This window comes from Protopterus annectens, chromosome 8.part0, assembly GCF_019279795.1.
Source record: "Protopterus annectens isolate FY-2018-M chromosome 8.part0, PAN1.0, whole genome shotgun sequence".
Lineage (NCBI taxonomy): Eukaryota > Metazoa > Chordata > Ceratodontiformes > Protopteridae > Protopterus > Protopterus annectens.
The window spans coordinates 1,410,126,022-1,410,148,088 of record NC_056741.1 but is presented as its reverse complement, the minus strand read 5'-3'; the positions used below and the strand labels follow the sequence as shown (position 1 = coordinate 1,410,148,088).

General features: G+C 39.7%; 1 protein-coding gene across 2 annotated transcripts in view; it reads right to left on the bottom strand.

Annotated features, from left to right (window-relative positions):
* The window catches only part of ARHGEF12 (Rho guanine nucleotide exchange factor 12), a 3,716,336-nt gene that overhangs the window by 2,408,192 nt on the left and 1,286,077 nt on the right, over positions 1-22,067 (bottom strand). For both annotated transcript variants that reach the window (XM_044081016.1, XM_044081015.1), the window contains one exon: positions 17,358-17,456. In XM_044081016.1, coding sequence (XP_043936951.1) covers positions 17,358-17,456 — 99 coding nt within the window. The remainder of the gene's footprint in view (positions 1-17,357; positions 17,457-22,067) is intronic.

Sequence of the window (22,067 nt, the reverse complement as noted above, 5' to 3'; positions counted from 1 at the left end):
TGAAGGAGTGACAAATAGCACAGGAGTCCTGCAGGTGAAGAGGGCCTAAACAGTACAGGCAAGAAGTGTGACCGTCTGTCAGAGACATCTTCTGACAGCACGAGTCACACTTCTTAAAACCTGAAACCCTCTCTTTAGACATGGTGCCTAACAAAACACACACACACCAGTCCAATTAAATTAAATTAATACCAAAAGGGTATTTAGTAAAAAAAATACCAACACACACACCCTAACAGGGGGGGGGGATGGGATAGGTAAATTAACTGACTAAAAAAAATTAAGAGAGACAGGGATTCTGTCAGAAAGAGTTAAATTTAAAGTTAAACTATCAAAAACAAAAAGTTTTTAACTAAAAGGGGCTTAAATGTCACAAATGTGAATTACTTACCAGGAGCTGGTAAAGAGAAGACCTCCCAAGCGAAGCGGCAAACGAGATCTGGGTACTTCCTGCCTTGCATCATGGGATATGGGGCTGCCTCGAGCTGGTAAAAGGAGTTCTCGAGCTAAAGCAAGTGCCGAGTCGGAGCCGAGGGATCGGCTCCGAACCCATCAAGCAAGAATGAAGGCGAGATTGACAACTTAACATCATCATATTTAAGGAATGGTTTAGATTCAAATCTAAAAGCTAAAGAAGGTGATAATTGCAGACAAGCACAAATAGCTGATATGTGGGCATTAACAGAAAAGGCCAACCCAGCATTGAACAGTTCACACAGATAAGAGAGAACCAAAAGACACTAAAAATATTTTCCACTATCTGTTCCTTACATTTCTCTTTTTTAGCAATTAACTAGGAAAGCACCAGTGTCTCACTTGTACTTCACTACCCTTTTATCTGAGTTTTCATCATTGCATGATCTGAAATAGCTACTGGTTGTGTGTCAAAGCTTTCAATTAAAGACACATGCTCCTGTAAAATACAACTTCCTTCTAGTTTAGCCCAGTTACTGTATCTTGGGGAATAATATCTAAAATATGTCTGAATCCCTAATACTGAATTTACACCTTCTCTAAAAACACTCTCCCTTTTATTACATTTTTCCTTCCAAGTCTCCTTCATACATCCTCACTATTGCAAATCAAGCTGCAGCCCATCATAAACAATATTCCCTGATGAAAGCTGATTTCACACACTTTTTTTCTTAATCTGCATACCAGCATAATCCTCCTCTATTTCCAATAGCCCCTTTTTACTACAAATCTACCAGTATTGTCTTCATTCCCTCTTCTATCATTAATGTAGCTCCTCTCGCAATCACTATTCCATCCTTTTTCGTTTGTCAATAACATTTTGCAGAATATCCATCCTGAAATCAAAATTGGCAAAGAAACTAAGGTACTGGGAGCAAATAACTAGAGAGGGAAAGGTAACAGAATGGGAAGATGCCAAAAACTTATTTGGTCTGTAGGTTAGAGGTTACCTTCAATATCAAGGACTGATATCAGAGTATAGGCAAAGAGAAAGAAATGCAGAGGTCCTAAACGAATGACCAACACTGGTAGAGTTTTTATTAGAATCTAGAAAAGAAGTTGACATTAACAAATGAATAATTAGTACAGCCTATAAAATATTGCATGATAACTATAAGAATCAATCACAGTAGGTTGGAAAGGATTGGGAAGAGACTGGATAAGAAATTCACAAAGAAACCATGAGGGGGATAAACATACGTCTCCCAAATATGCAACAAAGTCTAGAAGATTTAGGATTTTTGCTTGGAAGTGTTTAAGTAGGTAATTTTATACCCCAAGTATACTCCACACACAATTTCTGGGAGTGTAATGAGCTGGCTAATTTAAAAGATGATTCCCTGCAGACTGCTCGGTCAGAGATGCTGGGTGAGCAAACTGGTGTAACTAAGGAAATTTTTTTAAGCTATGATACAGAATCAGAATTGCTAGACATAGTAAAGCCTTGCTGAGTCCAATTATGATGGCTGCCAAAAAAGCAATTACTAGAAAACAGAAATCAATGTTTAAACCAACTTTACTAGAAATAGCAAAGATAGTAACAGACAAAATAACTTGAAATGAGAACTTAAGAAAAGGGTAGGAGCAAATTACATAGGAAAAAATGGGAAGTGTGGGATCAATACATGTGGAGGAGAAAAGTTTTAAAAATAGGTAGGAATTGAATGAGCTATGTAATGGCTGACTGATATAAGTGATGTATAATGTTTGCAGCTACAGTTCTGTCAACATGGTTTGTAATATATAATGTTTCCAAATGAGATTGTGCCAGTATGGTTTATTTTCTTTTATACAAGATTGCCCATGTCATACTTGTTTAAAAAATATCCATCCTGAAATCCTTTCTTTGTCAAACTGAAGCTCATTTCTAGCCAAATATGTCCTCTGCAGCATTGTTATTAGCACCCTACATGTCTTAATTCAATACTCTTCTTTTTGTCTATACCTGTAAGGCCAGTTACATTCCATGATAATATGAACAGAACAGCCATTATTACGAAAAACTACAACTCACACCTATTATACATCAAATGAGTATTTCCATCATTTGGCTTACATGTACACATTAATACCGGACAACCTGATCTTTTGTACAATTGCTTCCTCTCATCACTATTTGAACCCATGTCACATTTTTCAAGAATTTTTGCTTCAAATAAACAAACAAAAAACAAATACATTTTCAGAATCCCCATCCCTTTTTAACCTAGAGGAAAGTCAAAACCAAGTACATTTTCAACAAATTAAGTTAATCTTCCTGATAAGTCCCCTCAAACTGGCAGCTGCACTGCAGCTACTACCTAATCTAAAATTAAGGTTGCCCATACTAAAGCATGTTGCAGCTTATGCTCCTACTTACACCAATTATTATCAGATCGTTTTTTATCTTTATTCCCCTCCTAGGGAAAAACAGCTTGCATGTCTCCAGTAAACATTAACTTTCAGCCCGAAGAAAAACTGCACTAACTACCATTAAACTAAACTGTGCACTGTTATGTTACATAAAATAAAGTATTAAGGCTGCTAGGGAGATTACTGCTATTTATTCACTTCCACCACTGACAATTTTTCACTAAACTATTTGCCACTGTATCTTTATAAGTTACATTTCTCTCAGCAAAAAGTGCTCAGAATTCTCAAGATTAATTGTTTGCTCCTGCAGACAGTTCATGTCCAAGTAAAGGTAGTTTGTAATTTAGGAGAGGGAAGTTAACAACTGTGCAGAGAGATGCACGAAAGAATCTTTATAAATTTCACTCAGAACATAACGTACAGACTTCCCTTGGTAGACTGCTCACTAATGGGGAAAAAGATGCAATACCTTTGCACAAGCAAGAAACGTACCATTTTCCATGCCTTTCATCATCCTGTGTTACTGTTCAATCCATTTTCTTAAAATTTCCTTGTCTACTGCTTAAACCAAGAACATTAATCTGGCCGTACACTCCTATCAAAATAAGGTGTAATTACCTAAATTCTACACAAAACACAATCAATAAGTTATGCAAGACCTAGCACAAGTTCTTCTTGACATGCTACTTATAACTGATTTCACTAGATATATTCCTCTTTTCATTAAAAGAGTAGCACATTACTCGACAAAGGATACAAGGTAGATGGTTCTAATCACAAGGACAGCTAGACATTTCAAGTGTCCTGACTAGCTGCAATTATGATTTTAACAGCATAACACTTGAGTCATAACTTTACTAGCCTTCACACATTTGTTACTACTTGTTGCCCATTCTTAATAATGGCAACCATCTGCTTATTGCATCACAGATAAATTGTACTAATGGATTTGCATAGACAGCGACAATACATATCTAAAGTGTCTATCAACTAGGTACTAGATAACAAAGGATGGGAATACAGCACATAAGCTATAACCTATTAGGAGTAGATAATGCAAACAGAGATGAAATAGTAGATAATGTGAGCAGAGATGAAAGAGAAGGCCTATCCTACTTTAAGCTTGGCCAACCAACTTATAGCGTAAATTTATGATCCCGGCTTGAATGAATTGACAATTAACTGTGTCCTGTCTTAAAGCATATATAAAAATGTATGTCATGCAAACTGGAGCTAGATCTGAAGAAGCGTTAAGGGTGAAAGCGCTCATCTATTTAATATGTTCTATTTTTCAATAAAGTACTGATTTCTAAAGACATAAGTGCTTGATTAAGTCTCAACCGAGACTGACTACGTTTCATGTCCAATCCTCAAAAACTACCAGTTTCCCAGTGGTTTAATGTTTTCCCTTAAAAGTGGGAGGCATCTTATTCTCCAATGATGAAAAAATACTGCACCTTATTACAAGGATCTGTTCAACATATTTAACATATACAGCACTCACTAATTCAACTAGCCTCCTCACATTTAAAATATCATTGACTGAACGACTATGCAAAACTGCTTTACAACATGACTTCCAATTTACACCATGCAATTTTTAAACAAATGTAAATGAACAAAAATTGTTTTTCTAAAAGTTACTTTATCATTCCCTTCAGTGCCCTTCTAAATATTAATGGCAATGTGGGATATATACTTTACAGTTCACACTCAAGTTTAACAAAATCAGCACAATTAACACTTTCTCAGACACTTTTTCTTGGAAATTCATAATCCATGTGTCTATTCCTATATCCAATGGGAATGATGCTTTACAGTCTCCCATTTATTCACTAATTTCAATGTTTCTGGTCTTCTTTCTGATCATTGCCATCTCCCAACAACAGTCTCTGGAATAAGTCTAAGGTATTCGTAATTCTTCGGGTCAGATCCTTTGTTTTCTTCAGTCTCTCAGTCACTTTCCTTTGGTATGATGGAAAAGATTTCATTGGTAAAGTCTATGGGTTATGCAGTTTGCTAGAAGCAAGACACGTCCCCTTCTGCTTGGTGGCTCACTCTTTGCTGGATAAACTTTTTTTCTCCTCCTCAGCCTACTTCACATAAATGTTTTTGTTCCTCCAGGAACAAATATTCTGAAGTCAACTGGATAAAGCAGCTTGAATGACATATGCACCTCAACATTCTTTCATTGCTGGGACAAATTTGTTTCTCTTCTGCCTGGTGCACAGTGAATAATCATGTTCCACAAATACTGTTATTTCCAATTTTTAATACTTTCCCTTTCTGCTGGTAAAATTACATCTTTACTAATATAGGTTTTAGCTGCTTTCTGATGGCCAGGTTTGGAACATGCACATAAAGTGCCCTTTCAATTAACAACTCGTGCTATGGAATATCAATTGAGTTGCTTAATTGTACTTTCACAAAAATAATAAAGTTTGTTCCTTTCAGTTTCTCTGGTATAGTAGAAATTCTAATGTTCACCCTGTGTGCACTTATCTTCTATTTTTTTAAACAATTTTTGTTGTCTAATGCTCAGTCAGACCTCTTCAGTTCAATGTCTGATTTTTGTAGCTTTATCAGTTCATCTGAACAGCTACTTAAAGGTTCTTCTATTTTTTCCTGATTTTTAAATGTATGACAAGATATTCTTTCAACGTTGTATTTACTTTAAAAATTTGAGTGCCTTTGGTATGGTTTTCCTTTAAATTATTAGAAACCATCTCTTGTACTCAAGCTGAAACAAACTGCTTTTTGCACTTTTCTTCATAATCAGTGTTTTCTCTTCTCCTTTCCTGGTTGATTTTCTCCCAGGTTCTTCAAAATTTGTTCTTTGCTGGCATCCAAACAGTGTAATTAGTACCCAGTGACTGAATTTTACCCAAACTGACAGTTTCACTGTTTTTTTTTTTGTTTGTTTGTTTGCAGTTTCTGTTGTCACACTGGGACAGCTCCAGGTTACAAGAAAAACATCAAACAGAAAACCACTTTCATGTGGATAAGTAGTATTTCCTAGTACCAGAGAGTCAATTAACCTGAAATGTCAATTATCCGAATGCGGCCTTCCAAAGTTTTTGAGTAAGAAAATTCATAAAATCTGAACATGTAGACACTATATGTATTTGCTGGTGTGTTTTTTGAGCTTGTACTACAAAAATATACTGTACCTTTTTATACTTTACATTTGTTTTATTTTTTCTTGTTTAATGCTCATCAAAAAGATTTTTAGAAGTTTGTTTATCCAGTTCAATTTTATGTTTGATTATCCGAACAGTTTGTTATCCGAACTTCCCTAGGTCCCAATTAGTTGGATAATAGACTGTCTACTGTAGTGGGTTTCCTGGCCTGTAACCAAATAAAACCAAAGCTAAACCACACCAGTATGGAAAAAAAATGGTACTTCAATGGGTAAAATAAATAAATAATGTAGATTAAGCATTTTCGTCTGAAAATAACAATCAACGCACAAAAATTCCAACATGTATTTGTCAATCCTCCCTTGAAAAAAATGGTCTTTGCTGAAAAAATATATTTTAGAATAGGCAATGTTTATCTCATTCATGGACACAATAGAGTATTTATCATTGTCTCATAATATACACGTCATACATGCCTCAGTAATCTATGGTGTTCATTATAACCCCCCCACCACCACCATCCTTGTCTGGCTTCATAATCCTGTAGTCAGAATAGGGAGATAAAAATAATAGGGCCTTCTCGTCAGTGCTTAATTATGCATCCTCCTCATAGAATGTCCTTTTAATTTCCTGAACTCTGAACAAGTTCTTCAAAAATCTGAAAGGCAAGGTGAAGGGGAGGGTTATAAGTGCTTTTCATTTTTCAATGCATCAGTGGAGGCATTAAAGTCTGTGTTATGCAGTACATAATCTACATTGATTTACAGTTGTTTTTAAGGGATATTCAATGTTTTACATGGCACAAATTGAAAACCCTTAATAAATAGGCTAAAAAATGAAGCATCAATATTTAAATCACTATAGTTAAAAATACTGAAGTTATGAAAATAATTCATTATCCCATTGTGGGATGCCAAAGTTTTTGTGTAATTGCACTTGCACCTGTTTCATTCAATTCCTGTTGCTAATGGAGGTTCTCCCTGATCCTCTCCCCCTCCCCCATTTCTCTGTTGTTCTAGAAGTCCCATGTCCTGTAACAAAAACTCGAGCCCTGGTTCTGGGCAATTCATTCCAATTGCTTCAGAGGGAGGTAATTCAAAAGGGGAGAGAATGGAAGGGGTCGACAGGGAGTGGTATAACCTCATTCTCAGCTGGAGCCCTTTCTTGAGAATGGGTAGAGTAATTAAAATTCTGTTTAATAAAGCTCCCTTTAGGGAGAGGATAAGCCAAACCATCATGGTTCTCCACCAAATCTCTCTGCATTTTCAGAATTTTTCTCTTCTTAATGTCTTCATACAAAAGATCAGCATCTTTAAAAGCTTTAAATAATTAGAATTAACAGTATACACAAGATCACTAATGATCTTATTTAAAACCATAAACTCAAAAAGGAGGATTAGTAGAAAGGGACACCCTGTCCTTATGAAGCACCAAAAAAAAAAAAAAAAAAAAAAAAAAGTTGACAAGCCGTAACGGCTTTAAGCTCAGATACCTCTCTGGCAAAAGTAAGGGCTAACCAAGTACAGTCTTCCAAGGGTAATGTTGCTAGGAAGCTGAAGCTCCTGGTTCAAAAGGAGCCTGGGTCAATTTTTCTAAAACAAAATTAAGATCCCAGGGAGAAGGAACAGGCTTCCTAGCTTCAAATCTAAAAGCTAAAGAAGTTGATAAAGGCAGATGAGCAGAAATCGCTGATACGTGGGCCTTAATAGAAGAATAGGCAATCCCAGCATTGAGCAGTTCACACAGGTAACAGAGAACCAAAGGAACAGCCACAGAATGTGGATCCAGGTTACAAGAAAGACAAAACAGAAAACCTCTTCCATGTGGTTAAGTAGGATTTCCTAGTAGTGGGTTTCCTGGCTTCCTGCAGGACCCTAAGCATGTCCTCAGAAAAAAAGGTATCTATGATGAATTAAAATCCTATTGCTCACAGTGTCAGGACCTACTGGAGAGTCAGGTATACATCCCAGAGACTACCCCATCTATGGAATAGGCTCTCCCCATCCATGTGAAGCAGAGTTCCTCCCTATCCCAATCCAAGTGCAACTTGAACAATTGGATGGGGAACCGGAAATTCAACTCTGGTTTGGCATCTACATCTCTAATGGACACAGGTAACCTGGAAATGGTTCATTTCCCAGGCCCCTGTTTACACTTATATAGGGTATTAGAAGTTGCCAGAGATTTGGGATGCACAGCTAGGCTTAAAAAGGCCCTTGTGGTCATTAGCTTAGTGAATACCTATGAAGAGTGGACTGGTGGGGATGGATGGGAGATCCCTTGTCTTGTGCTGAATAGGTCCACCCTGTGAGGTAACTTGTGATGACTGCGCTTGGCTAAATGCAGAAGAAAAGGAAACCAATATTGTGTCGGCCAAATGTGAGCCACCAACAAGATTTTGGGAGCATCCTGCTGAATTCTGAACAGGACTTTTGGAATTAGGAGGAAGGGGAGGAAAGGCATAGAGGAACATCCCCTTCCAAGAAAAAAACAGTGGGCATCCACCTTCCAAATCAGAGGACTTGGGACTCTCTCACAAAATAGAGGAAGTTATCTGATCAGATGTGAGGCAGAAATATCTACTTGAGGAGTACCCACTGGTGGAGGATGACCAGAAACACATCCCTGTGAAGCATCCATTCGTGCAATTGCATTCTGGAATCTGTTCAGAAAATCTGCCACAATGTTTTGACCTGAGGGAAAGTAGACGACCTGAAAATATCACTTGACACTGGAGAGCCAATTCCCAGACTAGGAGAGCTATCCAGTAAAGATAAGACCTTGCCTCCCCCCCATTTGTTGACATACCACATCACTGTGATATTGTCTGTAAACACATTGAGAGGTCCTAGGGAGAACAAAGGATGAAAGGTCTGAACAGCCAGCAGAAGGGACCTCATCTCTTTGATGTTGATATGCTCTAAGTTGAAAAGGCGACCAAGACTCCCTGCACCTTTAGAGACCTGAATGTTGTTCCCCATCCCATGTCTGAAGTGTCTGTGAACACCTCCTGAGAGGGAAGAGGTGGTTGAAAAGGGAGCCATGGATTGACCATCAATTGCTGAATCCTGAGAAATATGAGATGACTAATCAAGTGATTTCTCATCTTAATCCACCTCTCTGGGTCTTTAAGGGGAGTAGATGACCAAGGGGAGCTGGAACAGAAACTCCCTGAAGAGGTTTCAAAGCCATCAAAGCATTAAACAACCCCGGAGTGAAATTCTGCAATTCACTCTGCAGATCCTTAGGAGTTGGAGAAACATGCTTAACCCTTCTGCTTTTTCTTCAAGGGGACATCTGCCTCTTAGAAGTTAGAAGGCTCAAACTCCAGATGGCATTCAACAGTAGTAGTCAAGATTTCTTCTCTGACCAAAATTTGAGGAACACTCCTAGACTGCTCCAAAATAATCAGATGCAGCTCCCCATGAATGTCCGAAGGAGACATCTGCAAGGCCTCCAAGGACGTGTTTAAGTTTGGACCCATGCCGGCCTCTAAAATGGTCGCAGCAGAAGAATCCAATGGTGGCGCTGGGCAATCTTCCAGCCTATCACTCATCTTGGGAGAGACATCCAGTAGAGGTTGAACAGCAGAAAAATCCAACCCAGATTTCTTGGCCGTCTTCTTCAAGGACATCTGACCCTCGCAATGGGAAGTTCCATCCATTGTGTCTTTAGCTAAAAGCTTAAGATGCTGATTCTCCATATACAAGGTCAAAGAAGATAACCAACTATGGAGGGTGATAGGAACAAAGGAATGACAAAGTGAACAGGATTGTATGGTTGTGGAAAGCATCCAGATAAAACAAGCACTGCTCATGATGGTCTTTATGGAAAATCTGTCTCCCACACTGGGATTTACCCTTCTTGGATGACATGAAACCCCACAAGCAACAAAAGGAAAAGATAAGATACACAAACCGCAATGGGGCACTTATCTGAAATGGCTTGGTAAAACCAGCAACGGAACAGGTATTCAGACTGACAATCAAGAGATGGCTTTTGGACTGGAAGCAAAGCAGTTCTGAGGATGGTATGTCCGGACGTCATCTTTATGCCCTACGCTATGTGAGAAGCATGTGTGTGACATACAGCATACCATAAAGCAACCTAAAGGCTTTGGCACACTGGCTGGATGTCGGGCCACCCTTGGCAGGTGATCCCTACTGTAATGAATACTGCAACAATAAAATAAAAGGACATCTACTAAACGTAAAATGCAAACAGCCTATAGGTAAGACAGGCAGCAATCTGCATTCTTTTCACGTACAAAACCTAGGGCGATGCACCAGTGTCACAACCTTCTCCCACTCAAACAAGTCATATCAAAACTGTACAGAGAATCAAAATAAATAACACTGACTTTGCAGATATATGACAGCTGCACCAAAGCCATGCTTAGGTACTTGGACCCTAATTAAAAATAAGGCAAATTAGCAACTAAAAAGGAAAACCAAAGGCAGCTGCACTCAACCTAAACACACTCACAGAACAGCTACACTGCAGAGCTACATACTGTGGGATATGCCAACAAAAATTAGAGCCATACAATGTATTTAATAAAAATGATTCAAGATAACTTTTTGAAATTTATTACATACCAGTTATCCTTCAGTGCCAATTCAAGACAACATAGGTAAAATGCAGAATGTCAAACTCATCGGTCAGAACTATTGCTTAAATCAATTGACAAACTTAGGAATTTGGAACTGCCTGTTCTACAAAACTGCTGACAGCAAGCAGTGATTATTTTTCAAAGGATGGAACAAATAAGATTCCTAGTGGAATGTTACAACCCAAAGCTTCAATCAAAATGAGGTCATCAACAGACTTTGCTGAGCTATAGCTATGTTTCTTACATGCTCATGAAATGTTACTAATGAATTCTGCACATCTTCCATGACTGAGCAAGTGAAGTATAAACAGAACTTCTCAAATAAAACAGTCAGCTCGTCAACCATGAAAGGATAAAGCCCTGACTACAGACTTGTGACCAGAGTTCCAACAGTATTCTACAGTCTGCCGGATATGGCATGCAGAGGACAGACATGGCTATCCTTGGTATGGAGGGGCTATACTAGGGACTGTCAACTGCTACAGTCCCTCACAGGAGGGAAAGTGATGCAAAGGACAATTTAGGTGCAAGCATTTGGCTACCAAAATGTAAATCCCCTATCAATGTTGCACTTCTGAGGGAAGGAACAGTAGCTCTCATGGTGATATGGGTCAGTTACCCTCTCCCTTGGATTTGATCTCATAATAAATATGCCTTCTCTACTGGGGATGCCTGTATGACAGCCTACCCTGGGGTAAGGTCTTGCCCTCAATGGTGAGCACCCAGGATAAGAAAACAAACAGGTTTGGCAAATACAGAAAGAGTTAGCAAGCACTGTGAAAAAAGGTACAGGAGAGAAAAATAAAAGCTTCTCAAATCACTCTTCACTTACTAATGCTTATAAAGTACAGTTTTGTACCTACCATAAATGTAGATGTCCGAACAGGATAGCATCTGCAGTCCTTACAAATGGGTTGTCCTGTCGTCAGGCAGCCCTTGATCGGCAGATTCCAAAGTCTGGGTCTGGCCTCGGCTGGTGTCGCACTTCACCCGACGTCATCTCTGCTGGTCTTCAGGTATAAAGGCATCAGCCGATGCCATTTTCCTCAGTGTTTCTTGCCCCAGATGCCAGTTGCCCTCTTGGAAAGCTAAAATTTTGGGTAAATGCCAATGTTTCCAAAAAAGTAGAAGGCAAACACAAAAAGTAAGCATGTATGTACATATATACAAACAAATACACCATAAGAGATCCCCCCCAGCTAGCTATTAGGTAGGTAAATACCCTAGGAGTACCACAGAGGGGAAGGAGGGTGGGTAATCCTGACTGCAGATGCTATCCTGTTCAGACATCTACATTTATGGTAGGTACAAAACTGTACTATGTCCTTCAAGGATGCATCTGCAGTCCTTACAAATGGGTAGAATACCATAGCCAAACTAGGGGAGGAGGAAGAAGAATTATGGTGTAGTTAGGATCCCTTGCTAAACAGCAGTGGCAAACCCTGCTCGGGATCTAGAGTATAGAGGTAAGTTATAATGCTTGGGAAATGTATGCACGGAGGTCCAAGTAGCCGCCTCAATAATGTCCTTGGTAGCCACTCCTTGTAAGAAAGCTGTGGTAGTGGCTGTAGCCCTTGTAGAATGAGGCCTTATGTTCTGTGGAATTTGCTTCCCATGGTAGGAGTAACAGAATCTTATGCAATTTCCTATCCACTTGGAGATTGTCTGTTTAGAAATTGCTTTTCCTTCCCTTCCTGTTGCATAAGCTACTAGAAGCTGGTCAGTTTTTCTATTGCCCTTGGTTCTGTCCAGGTAGTAGCGCAACTGTCTATGTACATCCAAGGTATGCAGCAGTCTTTCCCCCCCTGTTCTGTGGATTGGGAAAGAAGGTAGGTAGGTGGATTGCCTGGTTTAGAGACACTCTGGATACCACCTTAGGCATAAATGTAGGATTAGTTCTCATGGACACTCTATCTTGATGGAAGATTAGGAAGGGTTGTACTGCTATTAAAGCCTGTAGTTCCGAAACCCTTCTTGCTGAAGTAATTGCCAGTAGGAAAGCAGTTTTCCAGGATAGGTGTTGAAGATCTGCTGTTGCTGCTGGTTCGAATGGAGGGAGTGTCAATTTTTCTAGCACAAAGTTCAAGTCCCATGCTGGTAATGGTGGTTTCCTAGGAGGTTTTACATTCTTAATTCCTCTGAGGAACTGCCTGAGTAGAGGATGTGAGAAGACAGGGGGATCGAAGCTGTATTCTGCAGAAATAGCTGATGCATGTATCTTGATGGAGGAATAGGACAGGCCTGTATGGAGAAGCTCTGCCAAATACTCCAGGATGTTGGCAATATCTATCTTTGACACATCTTTCCCTCTTTCAGTACTCCAGATGACAAACCTTTTCCATTTTCCTGCATAGTTCCTTCTTGTTGAAGGTCTGCGAGCCTCAAGGATAATGTCTTTAACCCTTTGGGATAAATCTGGGTTAGTTGCTCTTATGTAATGTTCCAGGCAGTCAGTTGCAGAGTTTTCAGGTTTGGATGCAGGATGTTGTAGTCGCTCTGAGTTAACATCAAAGGAATCAGGGGTAGAGTCCACGTTTCCCCCCCGAGACATGCTCCTCAGCAATGGATACCAATGTTGTCTTGGCCAATTTGGAGCTATCAGAATTATCCTTGGACGTTCCTCTTTGATTTTCAGTAGTACCTTGTGAATCAAAGGAAGAGGTGGAAATGCATATGCTGTCAGGCCTTTCCAACTGAAGGATAGAGAGTCCACCTTCCAAGCAAGTGGGTGGTATGTCCTTGTGCAGACTTTCTTGAGCTGGTGATTGAGTGGGGATGCGAATAGGTCTATTTGTGGCATTCCCCATTTCTTTGTGATGGCCTTGAAGATGTCCGGGTGTAGCATCCATTCGTGAGCATCCGAGGTAGTTCTGCTTAACATGTCTGCTAGGATGTTTTCTTTTCCCGGTACAAATATTGCCTGTAACTGAATGTTGTAGCTCAGAGCCATATTCCATAGGTCCAGAGCCATTCGGCATAGGGGGTATGAATGAGTGCCTCCCTGTTTGTTGATGTACCACATGACTGTGGTGTTGTCTGTCCTTATCATCAATTGGCCTTCTTTGTGGAATGGTCTGAAATTCTGGATTGCTAGTTTTACTGCCAGCATTTCTTTTTGATTTATGTGCAGGTGCAGCTGATCTGGAGTCCATAAGCCTTGAATGCACTTGTCCAGCATGTGGGCCCCCCAACCTAGGTCTGAGGCGTCCGTTGTGATGGTTTGGCTTGTTTGAATGTTGTGGAAGGACAAACCTGGGTTTGACTGGCATGCCTGAGCCCACCATAGGAACTCTTGTTTCAGGCATGGGATTAGTGGTATTTGGTTTCTAAGCTGTGCCTGTGTTGAGACCATAAATTCTTTAGGTACCACTGTAGCTTTCTCATATGCAGTCTGGCATGGGGACCAGGATTATGCAGGATGCCATGAAGCCCAAGGCCTGCAGTACTTTCCTTGCTGTTAGTTTGTTCTGCTTTGTTAATGCCAAGAAGTAAAGAGGAAGTTGTTCTTGTTTTTCTGCAGTTAGGAATGCCATCTGTTTTACTGTGTCCAATTCTGCACCCAAGAATGTTCTTGTTTGGGATGGTATCAGTCTTGACTTTTTTAAATTGACTGTGTATCCCAGGGCTTGTAGTAAGCAAATGACTCTTTGTAAGTCTTGTGTCAGCTTGCTTTTGTTGTCCGCTTGTATCAGGCTGTCGCCCAGGTATGGATAAATTTGGATTCCCTGTAGCCTGCAATGAGCGATTACTGATGCCAGGCATTTCGTGAACACTCTGGGCGCAGTAGATAAGCCAAAGGGCAATGCTGAGAATTGATAATGCTCTGATCCTGCAAGAAATCTGAGGTATCTTCTGCAATTTGGTCGTATGGGGACGTGCAGGTATGCCTCCTTGAGATCTAGAGTTACCAGCCAACACTCCTTGCCCAGCATGGGAAGAAGTTGCTGTAGGGTCAGCATTTTGAATTTTGGAACAATGATGAATGTGTTTAAAGCGGACAGGTCGAGAATAGGTCTCCAACTTTTCTCTTTTCTTGGTACTAGGAAGAGTCTGGAGTAAAATCCCTTGCCCTGTTCTGTAGGTGGTACCCTTTCCACAGCTCTCATCTTTGTTAATTGAGCTATTTGTTTTAGAGCTTCTGTCTTTTGATTTGGTGGTAGGTTTGGCATTCCTCTTTTTACTGGTAAGGTGTGGAAATGCAACCTGTAGCCTTGGTCTATAGTTTGCAAAATCCACTTGTCTCTTGTGATATAGTGCCAATTTTTTGAAAATAAGGCTAACTTTCCGCCTAAGGGTGCTGCTATTTGTTCCCTGGTAGGCGGTGTCAGAGCCAAGTCACTGTGATTGTCCTGTTGCAGTGGTAGTGGTTGTATCTGTGCCTCGTTGGTTATTGCCTTGCCACTGGCGTGCCCTGTAGGCACCTACACTGGACTGATTACTGCCACTGGAGCGTCTATACCTGCCACATTGAGAATGGGAGGAGTCTGGAAAGGACCAAATTTTGGAAGGCCAGTTCCTGCTAAACCTTGGGGCTGAACCTGTAAGAAATCTTTAACTGTTTGTACAGATTTTGCCTTCTCTTCCATTTTCTTCATTACTTGTTGGGCAGGAGAACCAAATAGACTGACCTTATCCATAGGAGCATCTAATAGCTTTGCTTTAACATGATCCGGCAAGACCTGTTCTTTCAACCATGCATGCCTTCTTATAACTGTGCCAGTCATGGCTGATCTAAATGAAGTCTCCAGTGCATCATAGCCACATTTTAAAGAATGGTTACTAACCTGCTGAATGTTATTCACCATTTCTAAAACATATTTCTTATCTAAGGAATCATCAGAGGACAGTTTCTTAGTTAACTGATCAAGCATAAACTCTTGGTATTGGATCATATGAAACTGACAGTTCAAAGCTCTAGCTGAGAGAGTAGCAGAGGTGTATACTTTGTTACCCCATCTCTCTAAGGACCTGTATTCCCTTTCAGAAGGAGAGGGTTTTGCTGAGGTCGAAGCTACTGCCTTAGGCCCCTGGGAGATAGTCTCAGGATCTGCAAGAGGAGCCTTGTATAAGTGGTGATGAGTGTCCGGTACCCTGTAAAACCTATCGGGCTTGGCAGGGGCTGGAGGTAAAGTATCAGGAGCAGTGCAAGCATCATTAAATGCATCATCCACAACAGGAAGAACTGGAGGTATAGCTAAGGGCCTATGTTGCGGTAAGTGTAGAAAGGTCCTAAGCCTTTTTCTTGAATCTGAGAAATCTTGTCCCTGCCATTGGAATTGCTCTCTCATGGCATGTAAGGTTTCCCCAAAGGAAAATTCCTCTGGTGGAGAGGCAGAAGGGATAGATTCTTCAGCATCGGAATCTTCATAAGTAGAAAAAGGAGCCTCTGTAGTGTCTGTATCATCAGAAGAGTCATCTGAGGACACTGGCTCAGGGGGCTCTGCTCTAGGTCTCTTTTCTGGAGGTTGAGAGGCCCTGTCTGGGTGAGATTGGGATCCCCTTATTAAAGAGATGAGATCCTCTGCCAGAGTAAGCATTTGGGAACTGGAACTGGGCCTGTGAGAGGGGGGCTTAACAGGCACAGACTTAGCAGTTTTGGCTGCTTTAGCCCTGGCAAAGGCCTTTATAGACATGGCTGCAGGAGGCCCAGCAGCACCACATGCTGGGGTAGAGACATCCAAAGGGATGGTGTCCGATAATTCTAGAGAAACCACATTAGTAGGCAAAATTTCAGAGGCCGATTCAACTAGGGTAGCAGGGGCCTCGGTAGTAGTCATGGATTCGGCTGAAGATTGACCCGTTTGCTCGGTTTCGGCCGAAACCGAGACACTCGCGATTTGCTTAACCGTGGTTTCGGCCGAAACCGCGGACCGCGAGTGTCAGTCCTTTTCTTTGCGTTTCTTAACAATTTGAGTAGCCGGAGGATCCGACGGCATAATGTACGCAAAATCTGAGCCGAAAAACTGTTCAGCAAACTCCGACCGACGCCTAAGCGTTCGTCGGTTGAAGGAAGCACAGGCTAAACAGGCTGCTACGTCGTGGTCTGGGCCTAAACAAGGTAAGCAGTAATAGTGGAAATCTTTATGAGGTATTTGTTTCCCACAAGTTAAACAGTTATTCACTTTTTCTGACATCGGCTGAGGCAAGAAAGAGTCCCCAACGGGTACTTAGCTTTTTAGAAGTCTTCGAAGTAGTATTCGGTAGTAGTAATCTCTGGATCTGACCGACCGGCACTTGCGAACAGCTTCTGCTTCAGGCGCCACGCGGCAAGAAAGACTGAGGAAAATGGCGTCGGCTGATGCCTTTATACCCGAAGACCAGCAGAGATGACGTCGGGTGAAGTGCGACACCAGCCGAGGCCAGACCCAGACTTTGGAATCCGGCCGACCGAAGGGCTGCCTGACGACAGGACAACCCATTTGTAAGGACTGCAGATGCATCCTTGAAGGACATCACCAGATCCCTCCATCTCACTAGAAAATGTTCACCTAGTGCCTCAAAATAAATACTTGTCTACCACTTTTTTCAATAACTTCCTATTTTTCCTAGTCAGATGTAAACAATGCACAAGTGGCATTTGTATCATACTGTACTTTGACAATGGGGAAAAATTTAAAGTATCAAATAACACTAATAATAATGGGCTGACTTACCTAGTTTTACAACAGTGGAATACAACTCTTCAATTCCTTAGTGTTCTAAACAATCGTCACTATAATATATCAGATTTCCCTCTACAAACCTCTTTATGAACTCCAAGCCTAAATATGGCTACTTACTGCTGCACGGTCCAGAAAGAACTGATGAAACTCCAGAAAGACTCGACGAGTCTCTTTTGAACTGGTATTTCGGCACATATCAGCAAAAAGGTAGCAAAGCTGACAGGAAATAAGAAAAATATAGTTAGAAAACCCAAAAAACGTGATCACGGCTAAAAATTAACAGTACTGAACTGAGACATCCAGTTAGAAATATGCTGCAGGGCTTACAAGAATACTCCAGTTAATTTCAATATTCTGCAGCACTGTAGGAATCATGTACTGAAGATGCATTAAAATGAAAATTAAGTCCTTACCATAACGTTAAGATCATCATAATACTACTTCAACCCATTGGATTATCAGCCGCAAGGTCTAGTGACTTGATATCTTTGCTGATTCTCTCTATCTCCTGCTGCTCCCACAATGCCCTGCACCTCCCCAACTCTCCATACCAAGGCTGCCTGCAATGCAAGCCCTAAAATACAGCATATATGGAAAATACAACTGCAGTAAAAGAATGTCTTCCTCTCAGCCTCCACTGAAACTAAATTCTCCATAGATATAAGGAGGACGGGAGAATGCTAAAGTAGACCAACATGGCTCAAGATCTAACATTACGGTAAAAAAGTGTCCCCAGTTGCTGCTTTGAAAGGCACCAAACAAGACACTGTCTTATAACCTTGGCCCTGAAGGAAGATCTGGAACTCAAGATCTCATCCAGCTTGTACTGTCTAGTAAAAATCAACAGAAAGCCCATGTCATACCAACTAAATGCCATCAACTTTAGCACTTATGAAAAAGGTTTGAGAGGTATTCAGGGCTCAAGTAGAGTGACCTGTTGATTTTTCGGGTGTTTTTTTTTATTTTGCATAACAGAAAACAATAAATGCTGAAAGCCGTCATGACAAGGTAACCTTAGCCAATCTTATCTTTGGAATAAAAAATTAAATATTGATTATGTTTTCTGCATTCTTTTGTTCCATCCAGATAAGTGTAGTACGTGATAGACATCCAAACAATGCCACACACGCTGCTCAACTAGAATACCGTGAAAAAAAGATATCTTGATAACTCTGTAAACCTGATTTCATGACTGCTGTTGGCATGAAAGTGCTGGTTCACAAAGACACTTTTGTCCTTATGGAAAACAAGACATTGACATTTGCAAGACATGGTCAGAAGCTCTGAAACTCTTTTAGCAGAAGTTTTTGCTGCCAGATAGAATTTTTTCGAAGTGACACATCTGCTTCAATGAAAGGGTGGTCAGGAAAGCTTCCATAACATGAAAATAATGTCACATGGACACAGCAGCTACTTTAATGGCAATCTTAACAAGAGTATACCCCTTAAAAAGGCTTTACAGTCTCTAAGCAAAGTCAAAGATCCACAATGCAAGACCTGAAAGAATTAGAAAAAACGGTCATAGACACTCTGACAGATGAGCTACCACTTTTTTTATATAAACATCTTTATTAAATAATCACATTTCAAGATGCAACATGAATGCACGTGCATAATACTTAAGGAAGCAAACAATAAGTTTCCACTGTTACTACTACATAGGATTTCCTTTTAAATTGTCATGCACGGAGACATTTCATAAATTGTTCAATTCCTTTCTTCTTTTAAACCTCAGTACTCACAAATGAACAATGCTCAGCATTCTACTGCTCCCAAAAGTTAATTTATTTGAATGAAAGCTGCTCCTTCCCTTTTCTGAAGATCCAGTCTGCAGTTCTTTAATCTCCTTTACAACATTCAAAACTTCCATTACAGATGGTTTAGATTTTGATATCCATATTGCAGCTTTTTTTTTGCCTGCCAACAGTATTCAGCTTAGTATAGCAAGGCAATTTGGATCCTATACCCTGGTACAAAAGAATCATTTTCTTAGTTACTACCATTTCTTCCCTCAACATTTCTGTCAAAGCACTGTGTAGGGATTAGTCTAAACTTTTAATACCTGCTAACTCACTACATTTCCAAAAAAATGTGTAAAGTTTCTTGTCTTTTCCTTATCACATCTGCAAAATTTGCTTTCTACCCAAGGAAAAATCCTCTGATCTCAACTGGTTAAACAAAAATACCTATTCAGTAACAATGGCATCTGTGCAAAAAGTCTAAATATTCTGGACTTTGATGCATTTAAGAACCCTACAGATTTCCTCCCATTGTTACTTTTTAATCTGCTTTTCTACTCTCTCTACCAGTCTATTCTAACCTCCACCCATTGAATCTTATGGTTATCATTCAATATTTTAAGCTTACAAATTATCCTTTTTAGTCTTCTGTTTTAGACAATTAAAATATCTTCCACAGCTGGCTTTTCACAAAGCCCTCCCCTTTTCTTTATCTATTCTCTTATCAATCCGTGAAACAGATGGCAGTCTCTAACTTGAAGTCTAGACCCCTGCTTTACTTCATCTTGCTCCGTTACCCTTTCCTCCAATTATTTGCTTCCAATACTTTGATTCCTTTAATCATTTACTCAAGTAGATTAAAGCCCCTTCCTGTCTTTTTTTATAACCCTAGTTTCCCACATCTCTATTGGTAAAATCGTCTTTCTCCATTCTCATGCGGCTGAAATCTTAAAACACTATCTACTACTTTATGAATTTAATACTCAATATGATTATAACTACTCTTCTTAAGGATTTGCATTTAAAATCCTAGTTTCTCTTTCTCAAACTATGCACTCCCATTTCATCATCATCCTTTTCTCCTTTGATTTATAATCTTCTGCTTGAGTTATATACACAAGACTTAAATGTGTAGCTTTAAAGTAACCATTCAAATCAGGTAACCTTAAACAACGCTGTTCTGTGGGAAAAATCAACCAACTTATTTATTTCACTCATCTTCTTTCCCTCCCAAATGAACACATTCAATTGTTTATTAATTTTCATCCACACTTCTGGGGGATTAAAAAAAGGGATTAAACATTTTTGCTCCTTGTCTCTTAATAGCCATAATCAAGACTTTCCAGTTTGTTTTATCTACTGTTTATTCTCTTCCCACATAACTTCATAGCTGCCATAACAGAGCTCTTATGTCCACATTAATATGGATAGTGCCAAATCATTTCAAGTGTAGGTGCATAGTTTATTGCAATGACTTTCATTGTATCTTCATTTTACACCCTGAAAAAAGTCTGTGTACTGCTTAAAATGTTCTGCAACATTGAAATGTCCTTTTATGGATTTATCAGGTACAAAACAATACCTACAAATAAGGTCAACTTACCTTGAATACCACAACAATGTGACTCACTTTCTTTAGTAATGACTTTGAATGTAAAGCATGAAACAGAGGGAAGACACCCTTGCCTGGTTCCTCTGGACAGGAGCCCTCCCACCTTAATTCTCATCTCCAACCCTCTTTATTAACCTTTTTATTCTAATAGGGAACATAAACACTACCATTACTCTACTCAAAATTGTTCTGTTATGAGAATCTTAAATGCTTCTTCTGAAGCATTCTTCTCTGGCCCTTCACCGAAAATTGGCAAAGGCAGATAAAATCCCAGATGCTTTCTCTGCATCACAACTCACTAACAGTAGTTTTTTTTTTTTTTTGTTTTTTACAGTCTGCTTCCCTCAGGATCATCATACTACTAATGTAATTAAGGTATTGTTTCCCTCCTCCTATCAATAAAAACCACACTGATCCATATCAGTTTCATAACATTTTTCATACATCACATTAATTTGTGATATGATCATAAATGCATTAATATCAATGATAAAAATAACTTTCCATCATATATGTGTATTATACTAACAGTTTCCATCATAACTTTTTTCTTCCACTGCATTACAATACAAGTCCACAGATGAATAGTGAACCTAGGAACCACAGAGGACACAATCCAATAATCCAAGACACTATTTATTGATTTAGTGCTTTTGTCAAGGTGAAAGACTTCATCAGAATAGCAATGTTTGCTAAAACACATCTTTAAATAACCCACCCCCAACTCACACTGGTTAAAAGAAAAACATCACTTCCTCCAAAAAATAATTATCACTGCCTGCAAAGAATAAACAGCAAGAAAAACATTTTAAAATATTTTTAAAATATTTGGTATACTGCTGATAAAAAATGTTTGCGCATAAAAACAACATAGATTGCACATTCCTGATAAAAAATACTTGCACATTACAAAAACAGTATAGATTTTAGTTTAGGTACTGAACTAATAGAGATTCTGTCATTGAGTCCAGGAGCCTGACAGGCATTTGTTGTAATCTGCCACTTAAGCTCCATGAACTCTACAAATTCATCCAAGGGACCCCCTGACGACCCAAATCAACTTGGTCGACAACGAAAAATTTGAAAGCAAGCAGTGGGTGAAGGCTAATGTGCCTTTACAGTGCATTGTTTTTGCTCTTATGTTTAATATCATATGCATGCTGGTAAATTCTTAGTCTCAGTGCCCTGATTGTTTTTCCTACATAGTAGGCATCGCAAGAATCACATAATGGGACAAAACTCTTTTGGAGTAACAATAATATTTCCTAAGTGTAGTGACACACCCATAATTTTTGATTTTAATTTTGTTTGTGTCAGTCATATACGGGCAATGCGGGCACCTACCACATCTGTAACTGCCACCCTGATTTGGTTTAATGTTGCATCTTTCCACTACCCTTTCAGGGAAGTTTCCTTTTTATAGACAATCTGCAGCCTCTTGCCCAGTTTATTGTGGACATCAATGTCCAAACTAAA